This window comes from Grus americana, chromosome 7 (genome assembly GCF_028858705.1).
Source record: "Grus americana isolate bGruAme1 chromosome 7, bGruAme1.mat, whole genome shotgun sequence".
Classification (NCBI taxonomy): Eukaryota; Metazoa; Chordata; class Aves; order Gruiformes; family Gruidae; genus Grus; species Grus americana.
This window is the reverse complement of record NC_072858.1, coordinates 18,574,575-18,593,489: the sequence shown is the minus strand read 5'-3', so window position 1 is coordinate 18,593,489 and position 18,915 is coordinate 18,574,575. Positions and strand designations below refer to the sequence as shown.

The 18,915-nt window shown below is 39.9% G+C and overlaps 1 protein-coding gene across 3 annotated transcripts in view; it reads right to left on the bottom strand.

The window, feature by feature from the left end:
• Positions 1-1,040: 1,040 nt before the first annotated feature.
• The window catches only part of LGI1 (leucine rich glioma inactivated 1), a 32,494-nt gene continuing 14,619 nt past the window's right edge, over positions 1,041-18,915 (bottom strand). For 2 of the 3 annotated variants that reach the window (XM_054831583.1, XM_054831584.1), the window contains exons 2-9: positions 14,083-14,530; positions 13,634-13,705; positions 9,592-9,663; positions 9,417-9,488; positions 5,122-5,193; positions 3,694-3,863; positions 3,111-3,275; positions 1,041-3,026 (exon numbers count right to left, since the gene is read on the bottom strand). In XM_054831583.1, coding sequence (XP_054687558.1) covers positions 2,209-3,026; positions 3,111-3,275; positions 3,694-3,863; positions 5,122-5,193; positions 9,417-9,488; positions 9,592-9,663; positions 13,634-13,705; positions 14,083-14,273 — 1,632 coding nt within the window. In that variant the 5' untranslated portion in view covers positions 14,274-14,530 and the 3' untranslated portion in view covers positions 1,041-2,208. Of the gene's footprint in view, positions 3,027-3,110; positions 3,276-3,693; positions 3,864-5,121; positions 5,194-9,416; positions 9,489-9,591; positions 9,664-13,633; positions 13,706-14,073; positions 14,531-18,915 lie in introns of those variants that run through there. The other variant, XM_054831585.1, reaches the window with a different exon arrangement.

Genomic DNA, 18,915 nt, shown 5'->3' with positions numbered 1-18,915 from the left:
ATTATTTATATAATTTGATAGAGAGTGCATGTAGGCAAGTATAATGGGAGAAATCAGATCAAAATCAGTGCGTGTAATTCAATAGGACCTTAAGTAAAAGACTGAAACAAAAGTCAAGATGAAGTAGAAAACACTTCATTATTTGCTGGTCGGTTAGAGACCAGTTCATGACTTTTCACATCATTCCTTGGCCATGCGAGGTGGATTGAAGAAGAGATGGACAAACTGAGTTGACAATCACAGTTGTGCAGCCAACACTGAGAAATAATACAAGAGACTATTTGAGTTCACCTGGGGTTTGAAATCATGCTCATATGAAAACTAAGGAAACCTGTCAAGCGAGTGGTGATTTATCAAGATGATTTTTGAAAATATATTTGTTAAGGAAAAAATTGGAGGTTTTAACTGTGAAACATAGTTTAAAATCTTTCTAATCACTCTGTAAGTATTTATGGAATAGGTAATTATTAAGCCAAATACTGACCTGGGCATAGGCAGCTATGGATAAAAAGGCATCAGAAAAATTAACTTAATAGAGTAGCATTGTTCACATGGGATTTTTGTTTTCAAACAACATTTAATATAAAAAACTCTATTCTTTATTACAGAAGAATACTGTTTCAGATTGGCTTCTTAAAATATACATTGTATGTCTTTTTTCTTAATGATTATTTTTCTGCTGTACTAACAGTTGCTCTCAGCAGCACCGTAAACAAAGGAAAAATGACTGAGGCTGAAGCTGCTTTGCTTTTTTGGGGTCTCAATCATCAATCAGCTTGTGTGATTAGCTGGCATGCATAGTATGATAAGTCTTATTTGCCAACCAATGCCTGTGAATGTTAGAAATGTGTATAAACATTACAATATTCATGTGCATATTTTAAAGATGGCACTGAAGCACAAGGCTTGATAACTTCAAGTACAAAGGTGTCTAAAATCAACTAGAGCGCTCTTCCTGAGCTGCACCAAATGATCTTCAGCAGCAGTAGTGGTTTCTCCTAAGTGATGCACTAGATGTATGTAAACAAAAGACTATTTAATTTTGAGTTTGTAATAGATTTTCATGAGAAATTCAGGCTTGGCATAATTTAACAGATCTAGGTAGCTTCCCTGGAGTTGTGTATGCTACACCAGCTGAATTTGGCCTGCCACAAAGTTCCCTGAATTTCAGAAGTATCTCTTACTCAACTTCATTGCAGGACAGTGGAATAAAACGACTTCACATTCACTAACTTCATTCAAATAATTAATAAATTCATTGAAGATTAAATAATTACAGTTACAGTGGAAAGACTTGTCAGGGATACACAGAATTAATGCAAGTGATGTGTGACAGTTCAGATACAGAAATGATGCTAGCTGAGAAATAAGCTGTACCTCTAGCCCTGGTGTCATACCAGCCATTTGTTTTGTGCTGCTTCAGCATGAGGTGGAGAAAGACAGACCTTTACATCAGCTTTTATTTTGTTGATTTGTGGTTTTTTTTTTTAAATCAGGTACTTCCAACCATACACAGTACAAAGCCCCATCCTACAACTGGATGTATATAATTGACCCTTCCATCCCACAACCTGACCTGTGTAACTGAACCCTTTTTTTCTGGGTGGAATCCTGTTTAAATCAGTGACGCTTCACACAAATGCAAGGATATGTCCAAGTGATCATTTAGAGAACTGGGGTTCCATGCTGTACTTTTATCAAGAACTTCTGGTTATATGTAAAACCCACCCGATCTTTGCTATTGTGCATTTTCCATGCAGTACAACACTGCATTGGGCAATATGCCTTCTTGGGTTTATTTTATATGTGTATAATATATACACAAATAAAAAGTATCACCTGCAAATAATATTTGGAATGTGAAAGACACAAAATGTAAACATTTTATTTGGCAGTTGTTTCAAACAGGTGAATAAATAAATGGAAAAGTACATCTTAATATTCTTTATAGCAACAGATGCAGTTGCACACATATTTACATACTGTGGATGCAAAGAACAGTTAATTTAATTTCTTTTTGTTAAAAAATGCAACTTCCAACACCACTAGACTTGACAATTAAAGATGAAGATACTAGTAATACTTTGTTCTAGCAATCTCAACTTTTAAAGGCATTCATTTGGAAGTAAGATAAGAGAGTCATCATGCATTTAGTTCATTTTGTCCACTTATGGTAGAAAGTCTGATGTAATCTCAGAATTATGAGTGTCATGCGCTTAAGTCAACTATGACATGTTTATAAATCAATGTAGTTCCCTTAAAACTTGAAGCAAAGAGAAAATCTCGTTTATCGATGGAGACATGTATGAAAGATCTTGGTGCCTGTATGTTTAATTCTTGAAACTTCACAAATTTTGCCTTTTCAACATCCCAATAATAGACTTGAGTGAAAGAATAATCACTTCCAAGAATGGCATACTGATAATTACTTATCTGAAGCGGTTGGAATACCATTGACCCTCGGGATGGCATCCTTTGTAAATCCAGAAATGCTGAACCACCCCATTTCATTACTTTAGAGTCCCCAATAAATCTTGTTAAGCAAATGTATACATCCTCTTTCACTTTGAAATGTTTCACTGCATATGCATCTTCCATATCTTGGATATCAAAACGCTTAACAAATTCATTTGTTCCTTTGTTCCATTGATATATTACAGGTCTTTGGGAACTACTTGACAGAATTAAATGTGGTTTGCCGGATATTTCAAGATACTCCACATCAGTATCTCTGTACCAGGCGTGCAGAGACTGATGGGAATAAAATCCATTCCCATTCCATTTGTAAACCGTGGTGAAACCAGCTTTTGAACTGTCTGCAACAACAAAATACCAGTCTTCAGCAATCCTGAAAGTTTCAATGTCATTGGGTTTTCGGATTTTAAGGATTTCAATATCTTGAATTTTTATAAACTTATTAGCAAAAATATCTCTTTTATATATGTGGGAGCCTCCAAACAGCTGCGCGACAATGACATACAGCTGACTCTCAATAACTATAGGTTTACACACAACAGTTGAAGTACCTATAAAAACAAAAGTAAAAGACAGGGTTAGCGCCACTTTTTGGATCAGCTGTTGTAATGCTGTTTGTCGAGCGGTGTTCATACCTGTAATGTTGTCGTAATTCCTGAACATCACTTCTACATGGTCCCATTCAAGAAAGATGCATTTTCCAGTAAAAGGCTGAGCAATAACCACATGTTCATCATTCATGTATGAGAAAGTATCTACTGACAGAGATTGGTATGGCAGGGACTGATAAACTTCAAATTCTGCAAAAGTGCACACAACATATGATAATTACAGAGATACTTTCCATACTGTACTGAAAAAAAATCTGCTTAACAGATACCAATTTATTACAAATTACAGTATTTCATCACTAGTCAAATTTTCCTGTTGATAAAGGAGCACTGCAACTTGTTTTTCAATCTTTTTCAATTAAAAGAGGTGCTGGTTTATGTCCCAGTTCTCCAAATCCTTATATAGCATATTAAAGTCTGAGTAGAGGCTGCAATATAAGACCCCACTCCCAAGTGATCTGCATGTCAGACTTACACCTGCACAGAATTCCTACTGATTTTAGTGGAGGTTCCATCCAGTATGCAGACTTCCTGCAAAAATGGACCCTAGAATAAAAAAATATATAGCTTTGACTTTAACAAGATTAAATAATTTGAAGTACATTACCTGTAATAATGCAATCAAATTCTTTCGGAGAGAGGCTATTGATTTTGCGCTTCTTATATTCTGGTGGGCTTTCACAGTAAATGTCTTCAACTGTTGCGTTGGTGCTGCCCAGCCACTCCACTAACCACTTCAGTTTGCAGTCACAATTAAATGCATTGCCTCTAAGATCCCTACAACAAATAAATCATGCATTGAAAATAAGTAGTCAGATGATGTATTCCTCCTTGCAGGACAACAATAAACCGGGCTCTTGTTAAATATGTGTCCTCTTGCTTATTCTCAACTGATGCCTTCCTGGCTTAATTTGTCCTGACCCATAGTTAAGTCTACATACCAGAACCCACACTGATTTAATTCTGTTAAGGAAATCAAGGAGAACTTAACTTGATAATCAGTAGGAAATTTTTGTTGATTTCCCCAAGTTTACAGGTACACAAAAGCCTACCAAACTGTCAGCCCCATATTTTGGGAGGTTGTTTCTTTCGGATTAGCCTTTCTCAATAAAACCATTCTAGATTACAGAACCGGAATTAATGTAACCTGGTGGTCAGCCAGTCAGTATTTGCTGTCTCCTGTAGATATACTCATTTAGGGCTTTAGAAGACACAAGCAAAGGAGTTCTGTTTAAGACTTTTACAGCTGTCTTCAGTCAGATTTCAGATCGTATGTACAGGAACAGGCAAGTGCCAGGACCAGACTGTGTAACCACCTGGCCATGATCAGTCATGCCAAGTAACGCTACCAGATATGCCGACCATCTCCACAACTTACCGCTGTGGCTCTACACTATGAATTCAGCCTACCTTGCTAATACAGGGAGCAGGGAAAGCTTGTTCTGTGCTCATTATCCCAAATCAGGTGAACCAGAATTTAGTGTGTTGTAAACAGGACATAGTTCAGTGAAGAAACTATAGGATTTATCTGTTCATCTGTATTTCGTATTTTTACTGGTATTTAAGTTACATATTTAAACAAGTTCATGTTTTGGTTTGGTTGCAGTTAGATTTAGTATGGGATATGGTACTTACTAAAACACGTGCTTTTGTGATAAAAGATAGCCTTCCCAGAAATTATTTGCATACAGAAATGTTACTCCATTAAATATCTTCCACCCTCCCCTCATGTCATGCTCTCTCATGCATTCCTAAGGATACTTCCTTTTTATTCACTAAGTCTTAATGAACATGCAGCTCTCTTACATAACTACTAACAATATTACTTATCTTCATAACTGGTGGAACAGTCAAAACTAAAGCAAATTATCAACATCAGTAGACGAAACCCAAGCCTACCCATATTGGCTAGTCTCTACCCAGTAATAAGATTCCATTTACTGGCTATTGGTTTGAATCGTTACTCAGAATGTCCTCTAAAATCATCTCTTTATATTTTTAGTATAATTAATAGATTAATTAATTGCTTTCTTACACATTTGTTAAAGAATCCAAGCCTTTGAATATGTCTTTTGGAAGCGATTGGAGATTATTATTTGCGAGACTCCTGGAAAAAAAGACACTTCAGTATCAGTGCTAGTTCACAAAATTACACATTTTTGCAAGGTGTAATACTGTGTGGGTTTTTTTTCTTAAAGAACCCTGGTATTCTCCAGCACTTAGTTCTAAAAGATTGCTTTTAAGGAGAGCCCATTTACTTTGTGACTCTTTCACCCACTAAAATGCCATGCCTCCTTCTGCTTTCTGACTCTTCAGCAGCCTTGCAACATTTACAATACTTCAATTAGCAGGGTAAAAAGTGTAATCACCTCTGGTGTTTTGCCAACACCATTATTTTAAAACAATTAGTCATGACTGGATCTACTAATGTTTTCCTTATGAGATACCAAGACATGGTGTTCATATTACTGCAATTCCCCCACTTTCTTGTATCTCTTCCTGAAGCAAAATCTTAATTCATTCCGCTGGACTTAGGCTTAGCTTGTAGTTTTTGGAAATATGCAGTAATAGACAAGAAATTGCTGATCAACATGAATTTCTTTCCTGGAATATGTGCGTATGCGTGAGTACGTGTGTATGAGACCAGCAATAAACTGCCGTCAATTCCCAATATTTAATGTTGGGAAAACTCGTTTAAATTCAGTGAGTATTCTATCTAGTAAAAGTGACGAGGAAATGTGAGCAGGCTTTGAACAAGCAATATATTACATTTCAGACACATCTGTGTGAGTCCACCAAAGGTCTGGGTTCTCCAAGATGTCACTGAGGGCATGACAGGAAAAGAATAATGTTGTAGGGTATAGCTTACACCTCACACCTCTTTTGATTAACAACATTATTTATTACTTATGAGAAGAAATTAAAATGAAAAGAAATCATTCTAGTTTATGATCCCAATTAGAATCTGTAGCTAGTAAGACTTAGAACCTCTTCTGTTTTCGCTTGTAAACATAAAAGTTATTAATTAACTACAATTTCTCCAGCCAAGCAAAGCCACTTAGGCATATACTTAAATTCGAGAACAGGCGTGGACGTACTAGGTCTGCTGCCTCATTTAAAATTGTTTGCCTTATCAGGAATAGTAAATATGGAATGATGCCATTAGTCTGTTCTGACTTCACTGCTTGCAAAGTACATCTCATTTTAACATTGTCTGGTGTATGTATCACGTGTTTCACTTGTACTTAATTTTACACTCCACAGCAATTCTGTAAAAGTCAGGTAAGTAACTCACATGGGCAAAGCTAAGTAGACTTGCAAGCTGAGGTAGGTTTAATGCCTATATATTCTTTACAACCTAGCAAACTGAAAGGATGATGTGCTTGGAAGTACCAGTGGTTCGCCGCTGCTGTGGGAATATGATTGACAGAAAAAATTACACAAGTTTTAAGCATTTGCCAATTTTTGGATGAAAATTATGTATTTTATACTCCACTGCTAAAAGCACACTTATTTATTAGAAAACACTGTCTTTCCTAGATGGTGCTGTACGTGGTGTTTGGTTTATAATAAGAGAGTAAAGGTTGAATCAAACATGCAGTCAAACATGCAGACTTATGGTCACAGTTCTGAAAGAAATACAATCAAAATTATATATCGTGAATAGAAATTATTTTCCAATCCTAACTGTAAGATTTTGACATTAAATTAGTAAATTAGTAAAAAAATGCTATTTGTCTTTAATTTTCCTTTTCTTAAATCTGCTCTGAGCAGAACGCGAATAGTGTTGCATAACAATAAATACTAGATGGCTCTATTTTACAATAAGGACACATAGTAATTATCAAAGTTAATTGCATTATAAAACTACAAATGTTTGGATAGCTTACTGCATTGTAAAAGTTACGTTGTGAAAAGAACGTGAACAGAATAAATAGAACAAAGTTCATCTCCTCCTCTAACTTCATGGAACTCATTTGTATGCTTATTTACTATGATTCTTTTTAATATATTTTCTGTACACAAGTACTCTCCTGTTTCTTAAATGAGAAATGCCTCAGGGCACCAAATGATTATTCTTAACGTGTATGTGCAATTTTCCCCAAAGGGTGGGGAGTGGTTCTGCAAGCAGATTAAACTAGTCACATTCTGTGGTTAATGGACCTGCCTTTGCAGTTATTTTCTGCAAATTTCTCATTGTCCTCATGAATAGCGCTCCATGCACAATAGCAGCATGATGCACAGATCTATGTCCCAAAAATGTGCATGCAACCACATGCAAACTGCAGTGGCTCCTCAATGTGTTTCTATCTTTTGCATATGTTTTCTCTTATGAAACTGCTGAAGCATCCCCAGAAACAGGCAAGACAAGATGTTACTCTTGGACTGTATGCTCTGTGGACACAAAACTGTGCCTTCCTCTGTGTTAGAGAAGCAATTTGCTCACTGGCAGCAACAGCTACTAAATAAGTAAATGAATATGATAAATAATGTACTGGACCCATTTGCGAATATAAAGCTATTCATGTGCATAACTATTTTGAAGATAGGGTCCCAGTTACCAGCCTTATCCAGTTATCTGCCTTTTCTAACAATACCATCATTATGCCTATACCTCTAATGTGGATTTTTATGGGATGTGCACAGCCTGTTTATAAGCCTTTTTCCCTCTCCTCTCTCTTTGCTCTTCCACAGGCCTAGAGCCATTCTTTAAGTAACTCTATACACACGAGTAGTCACAGTAGGCTCGGTTTCAGCCAGCTGTGAGTCTTGTCTGTTCTGACCAAAAAGGGAAGAGTAAAGTGGTTTATGGTACGTTTACTATGTGGTAAAGGATGTGGTGAAATGCAGTTCAACTATTATCTTTATGCACTATTTAAAATGGACCCTTTGCTTTCTCTCCTGTGTCAAAATATATGAAAGAAAATGTTAAATGACCTGTTTCAAAACCCTCTTGGAGGTTATTAAGTTAAGGCCAAGAGGTCGGAATCCACTCCCCTGCCTATGACACACACCCCAAGATATATGCTTCAGAATGCAAATGCTCAGAGCTGGGTATACACCCATGTCAGACATGCCCCAGATGTTTTAGCCTCCTTCTCTTACAGTATTTTTGTAATTTTTATGTTTTTTTACAGTACATATTGTACTTTCAATAAATGTATCGCTTGCTTAAATAAAATTTTAATACATAAAATAATAAAATTATAATAAAATAAATTTGATTTAAGATAAGAGACAAAAGCCTGTCCAAAACCTGTCGTGCTAGCTCAGAGCATGAGGATGCTACTCTTGCGATCGCAGTGACATGTTACAGGTTATTTGTTGCCAGCGTGCGTTTCAACTGCTGAGCACAGCGTGAGAAATGCCTCCGCTGGTGTGAGCATGGGAAGCGGGGGCATTTCGTGCTCCTGACGGCCACATTAGCAGTCAGAGTGCCTTTGACTAATCTCCCCTCTCGGCTAATGCAGCGAGGGGGCTGCAGCATGTCAGAGGGCAAGGGTCCGGCCGTGTTTCCAGGATAGCCGAAGGGCTGAGCAGCAACATGAGGAATGTTAAGCAGCCCCCGGTGTCAGTGAGTGGCAGATCCTGACTGTGGGATGCTCTGGCTTGCGTGCAGGAGAGGACAGGGTGCAATGCAGGGCTTCGAAGCCGATCCCGTCGAAGTCTAAAGGCTGATATGCCCTACAGTTAAGTGGAAGAAGTGGATCGGTAAGTAGTAATAGGTGTGTCTTGTTGCAACTCTTCTATTTAAAATCGTTTGGGGTGGGAATTTTCAAATTTGATTTGGTCAGATTCTGCTGGGTAGGGGTACTGGCTGAAGTGGACATGGGTACAGGCAGCGATGGCTGGTCCCAGGAATGGCTGTAATATTCTCCTGGATCCACGCCAGACTGGGGTACCTGGGCAGAAGTGTGTGTCTACCCCTCAGCCTCTCACCAGCGTGGCAGCCCAGCACCAACCACAGCTCCTACCTTCCACCTCTCCAAGTCCCAAACTGGGACTCGCCTTGTCAGTGCCAAGCTTCCCGACCCATCCTGCTTTCTCCCTGCTCCTACGTGCACAGTCCCCAGTGCTCTGAGCAGAGAAAGTTGGGGAGCTACTGCCAAACATGTCCTGCTTGGAAGCTGTCTGGGTCTCGGTCTTCTGCACATGCCACAGTTTGGAAGTCTTTGGTGGAAACACAAAGATTAACATTCTAATTAAATTACTATAAATGCTGCTTAAACAAATGTGAACAGCTATATACCAAAATGCAAAATTAAACACCACAGTGGTTCAGTTACCATATTAAATATACCAAGCAATATATTCAACCACTTTACTTACAGGTGAATTAAAGATTTCAGTCCTCTGAAAGTATTTCTTGAAATTGACTTAATGCTGTTGTTCTCTATGAACCTGTAACGGGTCGTAAAGTCATTCTGGTCAAAGCAATGCCTGGAACTCGGAAGCCCACCCACTCTATTCAATAATGCCAGGAAATATACTTTTGTCCACTCACAAATATTCTAGATGAGGAAGGCCCATGAAAGCATCATCACTAATAACATCAAAAGTGTTGGATGTAAACAACCTGTGTAAAGAGATGCAAAACAGAAGACCATTAGGTTATTAGCATCTTTAGAAAACGGTTCAGCAAGCGATGGTAGGCCAAATTGTCACTGCCTGGTTTCATGGTTTTGTCTGTGCAAGCACTACAGGATTGTAAGGCTGATATATTGCACCGTAGTCTGGTGCAAAGGGAAGGAACAAACAACTTGCTTTGCATACTGGGGCCATCTGATAAAATTCCATTGACTTCTGTGGGATGTAAACGTGGGTTTATCATGCCAGTAAAACAATGGGATTGTACAAGCACCACTGGAGACAAACTTGGACGACAATGAAATGTTCAAGTACTACAGAGGTCTAAATTGTCTTGAAGAACACTTACTTTTGATGATAACATAGGGAAAGTATCCAGCTGGTTAGCCAGACATCAGGTTGAATTTGCACCACTGACAGGCAGGAAAATCCCTTAACATACGAGTTAAACTTGTGAGCATATTGACCTGAGGGTACTGAGAAGTTACTGAGAAAAAAATGGAAAATCTCTTCATTTAGTCGGTGTTCAAATCAGAACTATTTTTAAGACCACATTATACCTGCTGGAGGTAGCTCTTAGCATGTGCATGTATTTTTCATCCATCTAGCAGTAAAAATACCAGCAACACATTTAATTTTATGTAATTTTGTAAGCATTAAAAGTGGACTAGTATCGATTTTTTCCAGCTTCATTTCTGCTTATCAGTCATGTTTGCATTTGTCCATTTTAATTCAGCTCTGGTCTGCCACACCCTTAATATGGTGAGGCATTGTCAAGTACGATGAACTTTTCTTTACCCCAGTGGAATACTAGATGCATATCTATATTTTATTCGGCTAGACCTGATGGGTAAATAGATTTACACTGTGACATTCTTAGGCATTCAGGAATCCAAGATTTGCAAGAATGAATTAATACACTTAATAAGTTAATATCTAATTTTGAAGTTTGCATTCAGAATAAATTGCTTGCAGTTGATTCATTTGCTCACTTGGCTGTTGCAGACTGTGCTTCTTCCACTTTAAATATGTTCCTATATATGTATGAAAAATATAAGCAGGAAGTTCTTCCTTTTTGTTAGAAACAATATTTTTCTTTCTTAGAGGAAATAAGTATTTCTGTAAAATCTGTGAACCAGAAGACCAATTTAGTAAATCTGCTGCCTGCAACTAATTTTACTTTTCTGATGTGATTTCACTGGATAATTTTTCCTTTTCTGCTCTCTACCCTCCTTGCAATTTAAAGAACAGAGTGGTATCTCTTTAACTAGCACAGCTATTTTAGAGATCACCAGGCTTATAGCATAGGTCTTGCACCTGATGAACTCATTTACCTCCCATCTCGTACCTCCTCCCAATGGCTGTATCATGCGTATTTGATGCACAAAGTGGCTTTTCTCGCGCTCTCTGACCTCAGCCACCAGATTTGCTTGATCTGTGACCCACCAGCTAGCTATTTCTGGGGACAGAGGCTGAAGATACTGCACTGTGGCTAGCGACTATATTGCTTAGCAGGAACTGTATGCTGCTAGCAGGTACGGACCCTGGTGCCATGATTAACTCCCTTCTTTCTGTGGACATTCATGTTATCAGTTTATAAGGGCACCCTCAGCATGTTGCTGATAACACGGAGTTACGAGTGCTGGAGATGAGAGCAGAAGATTTTCTCGACATTTAAGGAACACTCCTGCTGGCACTTCACTGTAGCTGTGTAGGTCCTTAGTATTTTTGTTGTCACATGAAGAGCACAGAGCATACCATCCATACTATTCAAGAAGAAAAGCTCTCCTGGCCTGAGACTTAGGAGCAGTGTTTAGCACAATGAGACCATGACTTTTCCACAGACCATTGCCACTACTAAAGTAAAAATAGTAGCAAATAGCTGTAGTGGCAGATATATACCACTCTTAGAAACGTGAAATGTGGAGATACCAACTTACAGTTTAACTCTAAAAATGTAATGCTGGGGGCTATCATGTAAAAATATGTATAGGTTGCTAAACTTTGCTATTGGCTAAATTAAACCTACCAATACAGCTATAACAATGCAAAGCTAAAACTTACTTTAATTTTTAATTAACATGAGTTTTCCATATTCTTATTCCCCTTGCTATCTTCTGCCAAAGGTGGAAATTTTTCTTTCCCACTTACAAACTGTTGTATTGTACAATCCTGCTCCTATGGTCTGTGTTCAAGGAGTCATTTGCCTTAGATCCGCAGCCTGACTTTCCAAAGATGGCAAGCAGCTCAGCTACCATGTTAGAAATATATCTGGAAAAGTAATCAGCAGTATTTTTAAAAATGCTAGGTAGTAGAAGTAAGTAATCTGTGGATTGTTTGCACCATTTTAACAGATCTCTCATCAAAGACCATAATGGAACAAAACCTGCTTTTCTGGGGTCAGAGCTTTTGTTGCAGCATTGATTAGCAGCAGCTTAGAACGAGCATTTCAGTGAAGTATACAGCAGATCGTGCAAATTATTACCATTACTAAAATGCCAAAAGACATCACCAGAGACACAGACCCCACTGCACCAGGCACTGTAATAACTCAAAATAAAAAGACTGTGTCTGTCCTACTCCACCCTACCCAATTCTGCCTCCCCTGGCAGTGAGATCACTACGTGTAGGTGGCGTATCGTAGCCAAGAGAGATGATGTCCTACTCACTCTCTTCAGATACAAGCTCCACCAATGCTGCTATTTCTTTTTTTTTTTTCCTTTCAAAGGCCCATTGCAGGAATTATGTGAAATGTGTCCCTTTTGTGATCTGTAACCACCTGGGAAAAGCTGCTCTGGAATAAAGCACCATGGAAAAGCATTTAGGTTTCCATAGTAACCGCATTTACCTATTTACCCTGTATCCAAAATTGTACAGTACATCTGCACCTCCTTATCAGCTCCACTTGAGGTAGCAGAGTACAGCTAGGGTCAGGGCTTCAGCTATCCGTGCACCAGCAGTGTAATCTAACAGCCATAGGGCTCCAATACATCAACATTACACCTCTGACCACATCCAGAGTGCGCAGGAAGTCAGTCTGGGACAGACGTCCAATTTTGATTTTGATGACACGGGGGAGTCTGCCTTGCCGGATTTCTGAGACAAATCTGTGTGTGTGTCAGGCTGGCGGCACATCCACTATAAGCAGTTCGGGTTACACCCCCTCTACCTCCGTATAGCTCACAATTATATAATCGTATGCCCACACTTCTAGGAAAGCCTGTGAGCCTGTAAAAATCCTATACAGAAATGCATCTAATATTTAAACACCCCCAAATATTCTCTTTCTGCATATACCTCATCGCAGTATTTGATTTTGAAATAGCTGCTTTTTTTTTTTAATTGGAAGAAAATCTTCATTACTTTTTTTTGTTTGGTTGTTTGTTTTTTTTCCCCCAAAGAACATGAAATAACAAATAGGGTCAAATCCAGGCACTACGAAGGCAAAACTCCCACTGAAGTGACTAAACTTCCACAGAAGTCAACGGCAATTTTACACGGAAAGGGACTTCAGGACCTGTCCCACTGCAATGAAGGGCCTGATCTGAGGGGTTCTGAGCTCACAGTCGATGGGAGTTGCAAACGGGCAGCTTTATATTGGGATCAGGCCCCAGGACTGCAGAAAAGAAACAAGAATAGTTGTTGCAATGCTCAAATCCCTATTGTAATGTTAATTAAAGTATAATAAAGATAGCATATGTTCTGTCACTGAAAGCTTCAGCATGTAATCATTCAAAGTAGTACTGACAACAGATAGCCTTGCAAAACACTAAGTAGATACACTTTGAAAAAAAATAAACATGCACTATCTTTCAAATTGCTAAAAAGTCTTCTATTTTGCCATCTAATGAATCTCCTCTTGCTGCTTCTTATAAAATTAATACTGAGACCCTTTCTATCATATTTGTGGATACATATACATTTCATAACAAAAAATGTATCATATAAATATTTCTCACAGAAGCTGCAGAGATGGTGTGAGCAAAAAACTCCCTTCTGGGATTTTAGTAAAAGCAGATCTCACAAAGGATCTGGAAAGAAGAAAAAAACAACCTTATATTAATGTAGTCTCATATATCCATGGTTATAATACTGATCTGGTCATCACAGAGAAATTTATTTATATAAGTAAAAAAAATAAAAACAAAAAAATGAATGTTACAGGTTTCATGTAGTATAGAAGAAGGTATAAAATGGGATGTGTGCACATACACAGACAGACAGACAGATGAAAGAGATGTAAAAATCAGGATTCAAGGATGCAGCACAATTTTAACACATTAGCTGATGATTCTGAATGCTGGAGGTACTCCCTGCAGCAAGCATCCTTCAGTATGCACTGAAAACACCACACATCGTAGTTCATTTTAAATCATAAATTAAAGAACCAAATGCTTACAGCCCTTACAGTGAGATAACATCAGGCGGAACGCTGCGAGGAATAGATCTGGCATTTTCACATAAAGCATTATCTTTGGTACAAGTACACCAGGCAGGACATTTTGGCTTCACTGGTTTCTTCCCTTCAGTCAGCAAAAGCACAGATAAAAGGCAAAAGAAATAAGCAATTCTTCTAAAGGGTCTGCTGGCATTTCCCATTCTTTTGATCCGCTCTCGTTCCAGCCAGTTGAAAGAATATCCCAAAACATGAACAGGGGTTCTTTATTCAGCCATTGGATGTCTTTCTATAAGTCCAGGTCAATATTTGTCTGCTTTCCCAACCCTTTTCTTTCTCTTTCACTCTGTTTCTGTAGACAGAAACCTGCAGCTGATCTGTATGTTTCCACTCACTCAGGCAACGTACTGCTCAGAGAAGAGACCTGCGAGGTGCTGTAAGATGGGGAAAATCCAACCGGCTGAAGGAAAAAAAAAAAAAAAGAAAAGAAAAAAAAAAAAAGACTTGCATCACCACAAAAACACTGAGCACAACACAGCATTAGATTGCAAAGTGATGTAACTGAGAAATACACTGCTTTCTGTTTTCACAGGGAGGCCCTTTCCCTGTTACCAAAAATAGTACAGCATTATGTTTTGCTGGTGGGTGGGTGAGTGGGTGTGGGGTGGAGTGTATGTGTGTGGGGAGAGAAATCAGTCATCTCTTACTGGATCCCTACAACCTCGTGAACCTTTGAGAATTATGCTTCAGATATTGCAAGCAGCAGAACTAACGGCAGCATTCACAGGAAAATTAAATCGAGTGAAACCATCAAAAGCATTGCTGCAAAAGCTGTTAGATTAATTTTTATCCTTAGCCCTTATTGCACATATTTGTACCACTGAAAAACAAGCTGCCACACATGGAAAATATTACAATGTATGAGAGAATGCCTACAACCGTCATTCCTAAACAAAATATTTTCTCATGCAAAATAGACCCCAACTGCTGCTTTTTTTTTCCTTTTCCTTTTTCTTTTTTTTTTTAAGAAAAAGAACCATTCTTATTTGTTACATGTTTTCTGAGCTGGTTAAATAAAGTGGATCAAGCACCGTTCAAAATGGTTAACATTAATTAAAAGTTCAAGTTAAAAAATTTATTTGTTTGGAGACTGGTTTGATCATTTTAGATGCAAAAAAGAAAATTGTTATTTAAACATTATCTATGTTAAACCTGTAGTTAAGAATGGACCTTCTTTGACAAGTGACAGGGTAGGGACAGATCTTGATAGTAATAATGAATTTTTAACTGTCTGGAGGCAGCAATTGAAATTAGTGCTAGGTGCAGTATGAACACTCCGTAAGAAACAGTCCTCAGCCTGAAGACTTTACAGTAAACTACATTAAATATTTTATAGGGAACTTAAGCAGCACCTAAGTGTTATTATATAAAGCACAGTAAGACAAAACTACTGAATGCCAAATAGCTGGAAAGCCATATGGGATGATTTTATTTTTTTCTATATAGGATTGCTATTAGAAGAGTTTTGTGAACTTTAATAGATCTTGACACATCCCCGTCAGACTGGCAGCACTGCTTGCGTTACACAGATCACAGAGTCTACTAGGGTCAACCCAACAGTATGAGGTTTAATACAGTCGTGCTCACTGTTGGCTCCTTCACATAGGTGCTGCCTCCTCACCAGGAGACACCCATAAGCCAGATCTCTCTTCACTGCTAGTTACTCCTCTGATTCCACATGGCCACCTGGCTCTGGCCTGTTGCTCCTGCTCTACAGGCCACGAAATCTCAAGCCTAACATTGGGCCATGTCTGTCTTCCTCCAGAACAACGCCAGCAAGGCATAGCACATACCCAGATATGAGTGCCCAGCGGGAATTTCAGATGCAACGCATGGAAGATGGCAAAAGGGGACAACAGCCTGCAAAACTGCAAGAAACTCAGCGTATGGACACTAGGCAGGACCCCAACATTACTGAGCCCTTGCCCGGGTGGCAGCTGAGGTCTGTCTCCCTGGGTTGAGAGGAGACCCACAGAGCTCCCACCTGGTGGTGGGACTGCATCCTCTGAGGGACTGGGGATGGCCAGAAATGTCCAGAAAGCTTCCAGAGGCAGAGGGCTGCCACTAAGGCCCTGCTGGGAGAGGACTCTGGTGCCTGTGCATCAGCACGCTCCCCGCCTGGCACCCGTGCCTGCGGAAAACGGCAGCTTGCACTTTCTCAGCTCCCTCGCTCTCCGCGCTGTGCTTTTTTTAAAGCTCTTTATTAATTTAAGTGCGGACCCGTGTTTTTGCTCATAAGGAGATCTTCCCTGTCAGCAGTCTCTCCTGAAGCAGGACTGACTACAACTAGGAGCGACACAGAGCTGCGTTGTTCCTGAGCCCTTCCACCTTCTGTAAGAAAATGGTACAGAATTACAGTAACCAAAGCACTGAAATCATTATAAAGCAAATGTTGATGCCTTCCCATGGGTACAAAGGTTACTTCTTGCTCTGGAAATGATTTAATTGTACGACTGAGAAGGGAGCTGGATGTGTGGGACTTGTGTAAGTAGGGTACACTATCTTCACCCCTCTGAGATGTCCAAAAGCATAGACTTTGGTGAGGCGAGAACAGAAAATTCTCTTAACTTTTTGCTGAAAGAGAAGAAGCTTGTTGTTGTTTGTTTGTTTATTCCTGGCAAAGCTACCCATTGCCATGGCAATATTTTGCCATTGATGGTGTAACCCCGTGTTTCATTTCCTTCAGCTCATTCACTGAAATCCACCATCAATTACTTAGGCATTTCTCTTTAGTTAATACTCCAGCCACATTGTGAACCTCCTGAAAACTTTGCAGCGTAGCGGTTTTTCAGTAACAAAAGCACATTCTGCAACAGGGCAGTAACCTGACTCCAGTTTCATCCTTGCAGAGAACCGCCTGGAAGTTAGTTTTCTATTCCAAACTACATGCCAAAACAATCGCTTTTTCCAAAATTGCAAATATTATGAATATTTATACCAGCTCTGTCAAAAGAGAGGCATAAATCAAATTTTCCAGGGTCCTTTTGTGCGAAGCCTGGTATCTCATTTCTTGCCATGTAGTAGTTTAAAAACAAATTGGTTCGTGGATTTTCAGTGGCATAGCTGCTCTCCAGTCATTGCAACATTTGGCTCACCCTCACCTCTGCCATCGGTGTTTGTTTTCTGGCTAACAGAGCGGGCAATTGCCTGCTGTGCCCACGGCCCAGCGCCTGCCCCATGGTCCTGGCGAGCTTGTTTTCGCTGGTGTTTCACGTACTGATTAGGCACAATGTGATTCAAAATTTATTTATTTTTCTTTCAGCAAGGTTTCGGCAGGAGGGATGAGGGAGCTGCGGCTCGCGTCACTCGGTCTGCTTTCCATCATTTGACAACGTCTTCACCTCGCCGTGCAGCGGAGGTGCTGGCTGGCGGACATGTTCCAGTACGGGCAGGGACGTGCCGTGCTCCTGGCTGCCGCCGTGGGCTCGGTTTCGGTACCGAGCAGGCCCGCGGGACCCCGACACGAACCTAAGTGAGGCCGCCAGCACAACGGCCTGGCCGCCCGGGCCGCAGGGCCGGCCGGGGCCGCCCTCAGCCGCGCCGGTATCCCGGCAACCCGCCGCACCGCGGCCCCGCTCCGCCCCCCGGCCTCGGCGGCGCCTCCCGGGCCCTTGGTTGCGCTCTCGCCGTACCGCTTCGGTTCAGCCGGAGCGGGGCTGAGAGGAAGCCCCGGAGGCCGAGAAGGCGGGGAGGGAGGGCGGTGTGAGCCCTGGCTTCCCTCTCTCCCCTCGCTGCTCCGGTGCCCTGTGAGGATGTCTGCCCTCTTGGTAACACGGGCGCATCATCCATCGCTGCGCTGGGCAGAGCGGAGTTTTGTATTTCCTGCACTTTATTAATACGCTGTGATATTTCGCCTCTTTCATTTTGACCAGAGCTAAGTAAGCCTTAGCGACTGATTATTTCCCACATATTTGCTCTATATGGTAAGAATCAAATTTCTTCCAGTGTATCCAAATTGTTCGGTAACCACAATTTTTTGTAATAATCAACAACCATCTAATAACAAGCTTGGTGCAGGTATGTGACAGTCAAAATTAAAGATACATTTGCTAGTTGTCAGTGGAGCTATTCTCCACCTAGCATTACTCGCATTCTTTGGTCAGACTCAGCACAACTTTTGTAGTTTGGTTTCTAGAGCGAACATGCATTCATTATTATTAGTATTTACTAAAAATATATTTTTAGCGAGTATTCTCAAATATCTTGTTACAACATGAATACTTCTATGAGTAAACCTGTTTGCTAAAATATTTGAGGAAAGCAAACACAGTCAGAACATAGAGCCAAAAATTATTTTTAAAAATATTTAAGACTTTTTGAGGGATTAACTCTGCTGCACTGACTATAATTGCATATTTGCATTAGCCCAATATGGTTTTGTTACCAACATACGATAAAATTTCAATAAGCTTCTTGCAGTTTCATGCTGACTACATTTCCCTTTGCAGATACATCTACTGTTAGAGTTATCCTTTATTTCACCCTGCTTTTAGAAAATTGTGTTGCCTTTCTATGCTCAGGATGAGCTGCCTGCACACATGTGGCCTAATCCAAAACCCACTGATGGTTATGGTGAGACTTCAGTGAACTTTGCTGTGCTTGGTATTAAGCCCATAATATTACACCACACAGACAGTCCGAATCACACCCCAATATTCATGAGTCTCCTAAAGAACAAAACACTGTCATTGCTACGTTACCACTGTGTTTGGAGCAGAAGGATTTTGAGATCAAAGACTCCTACAAACATCTCATGAGTCTGAGTTTTCGCTATCCCAGTGCCGC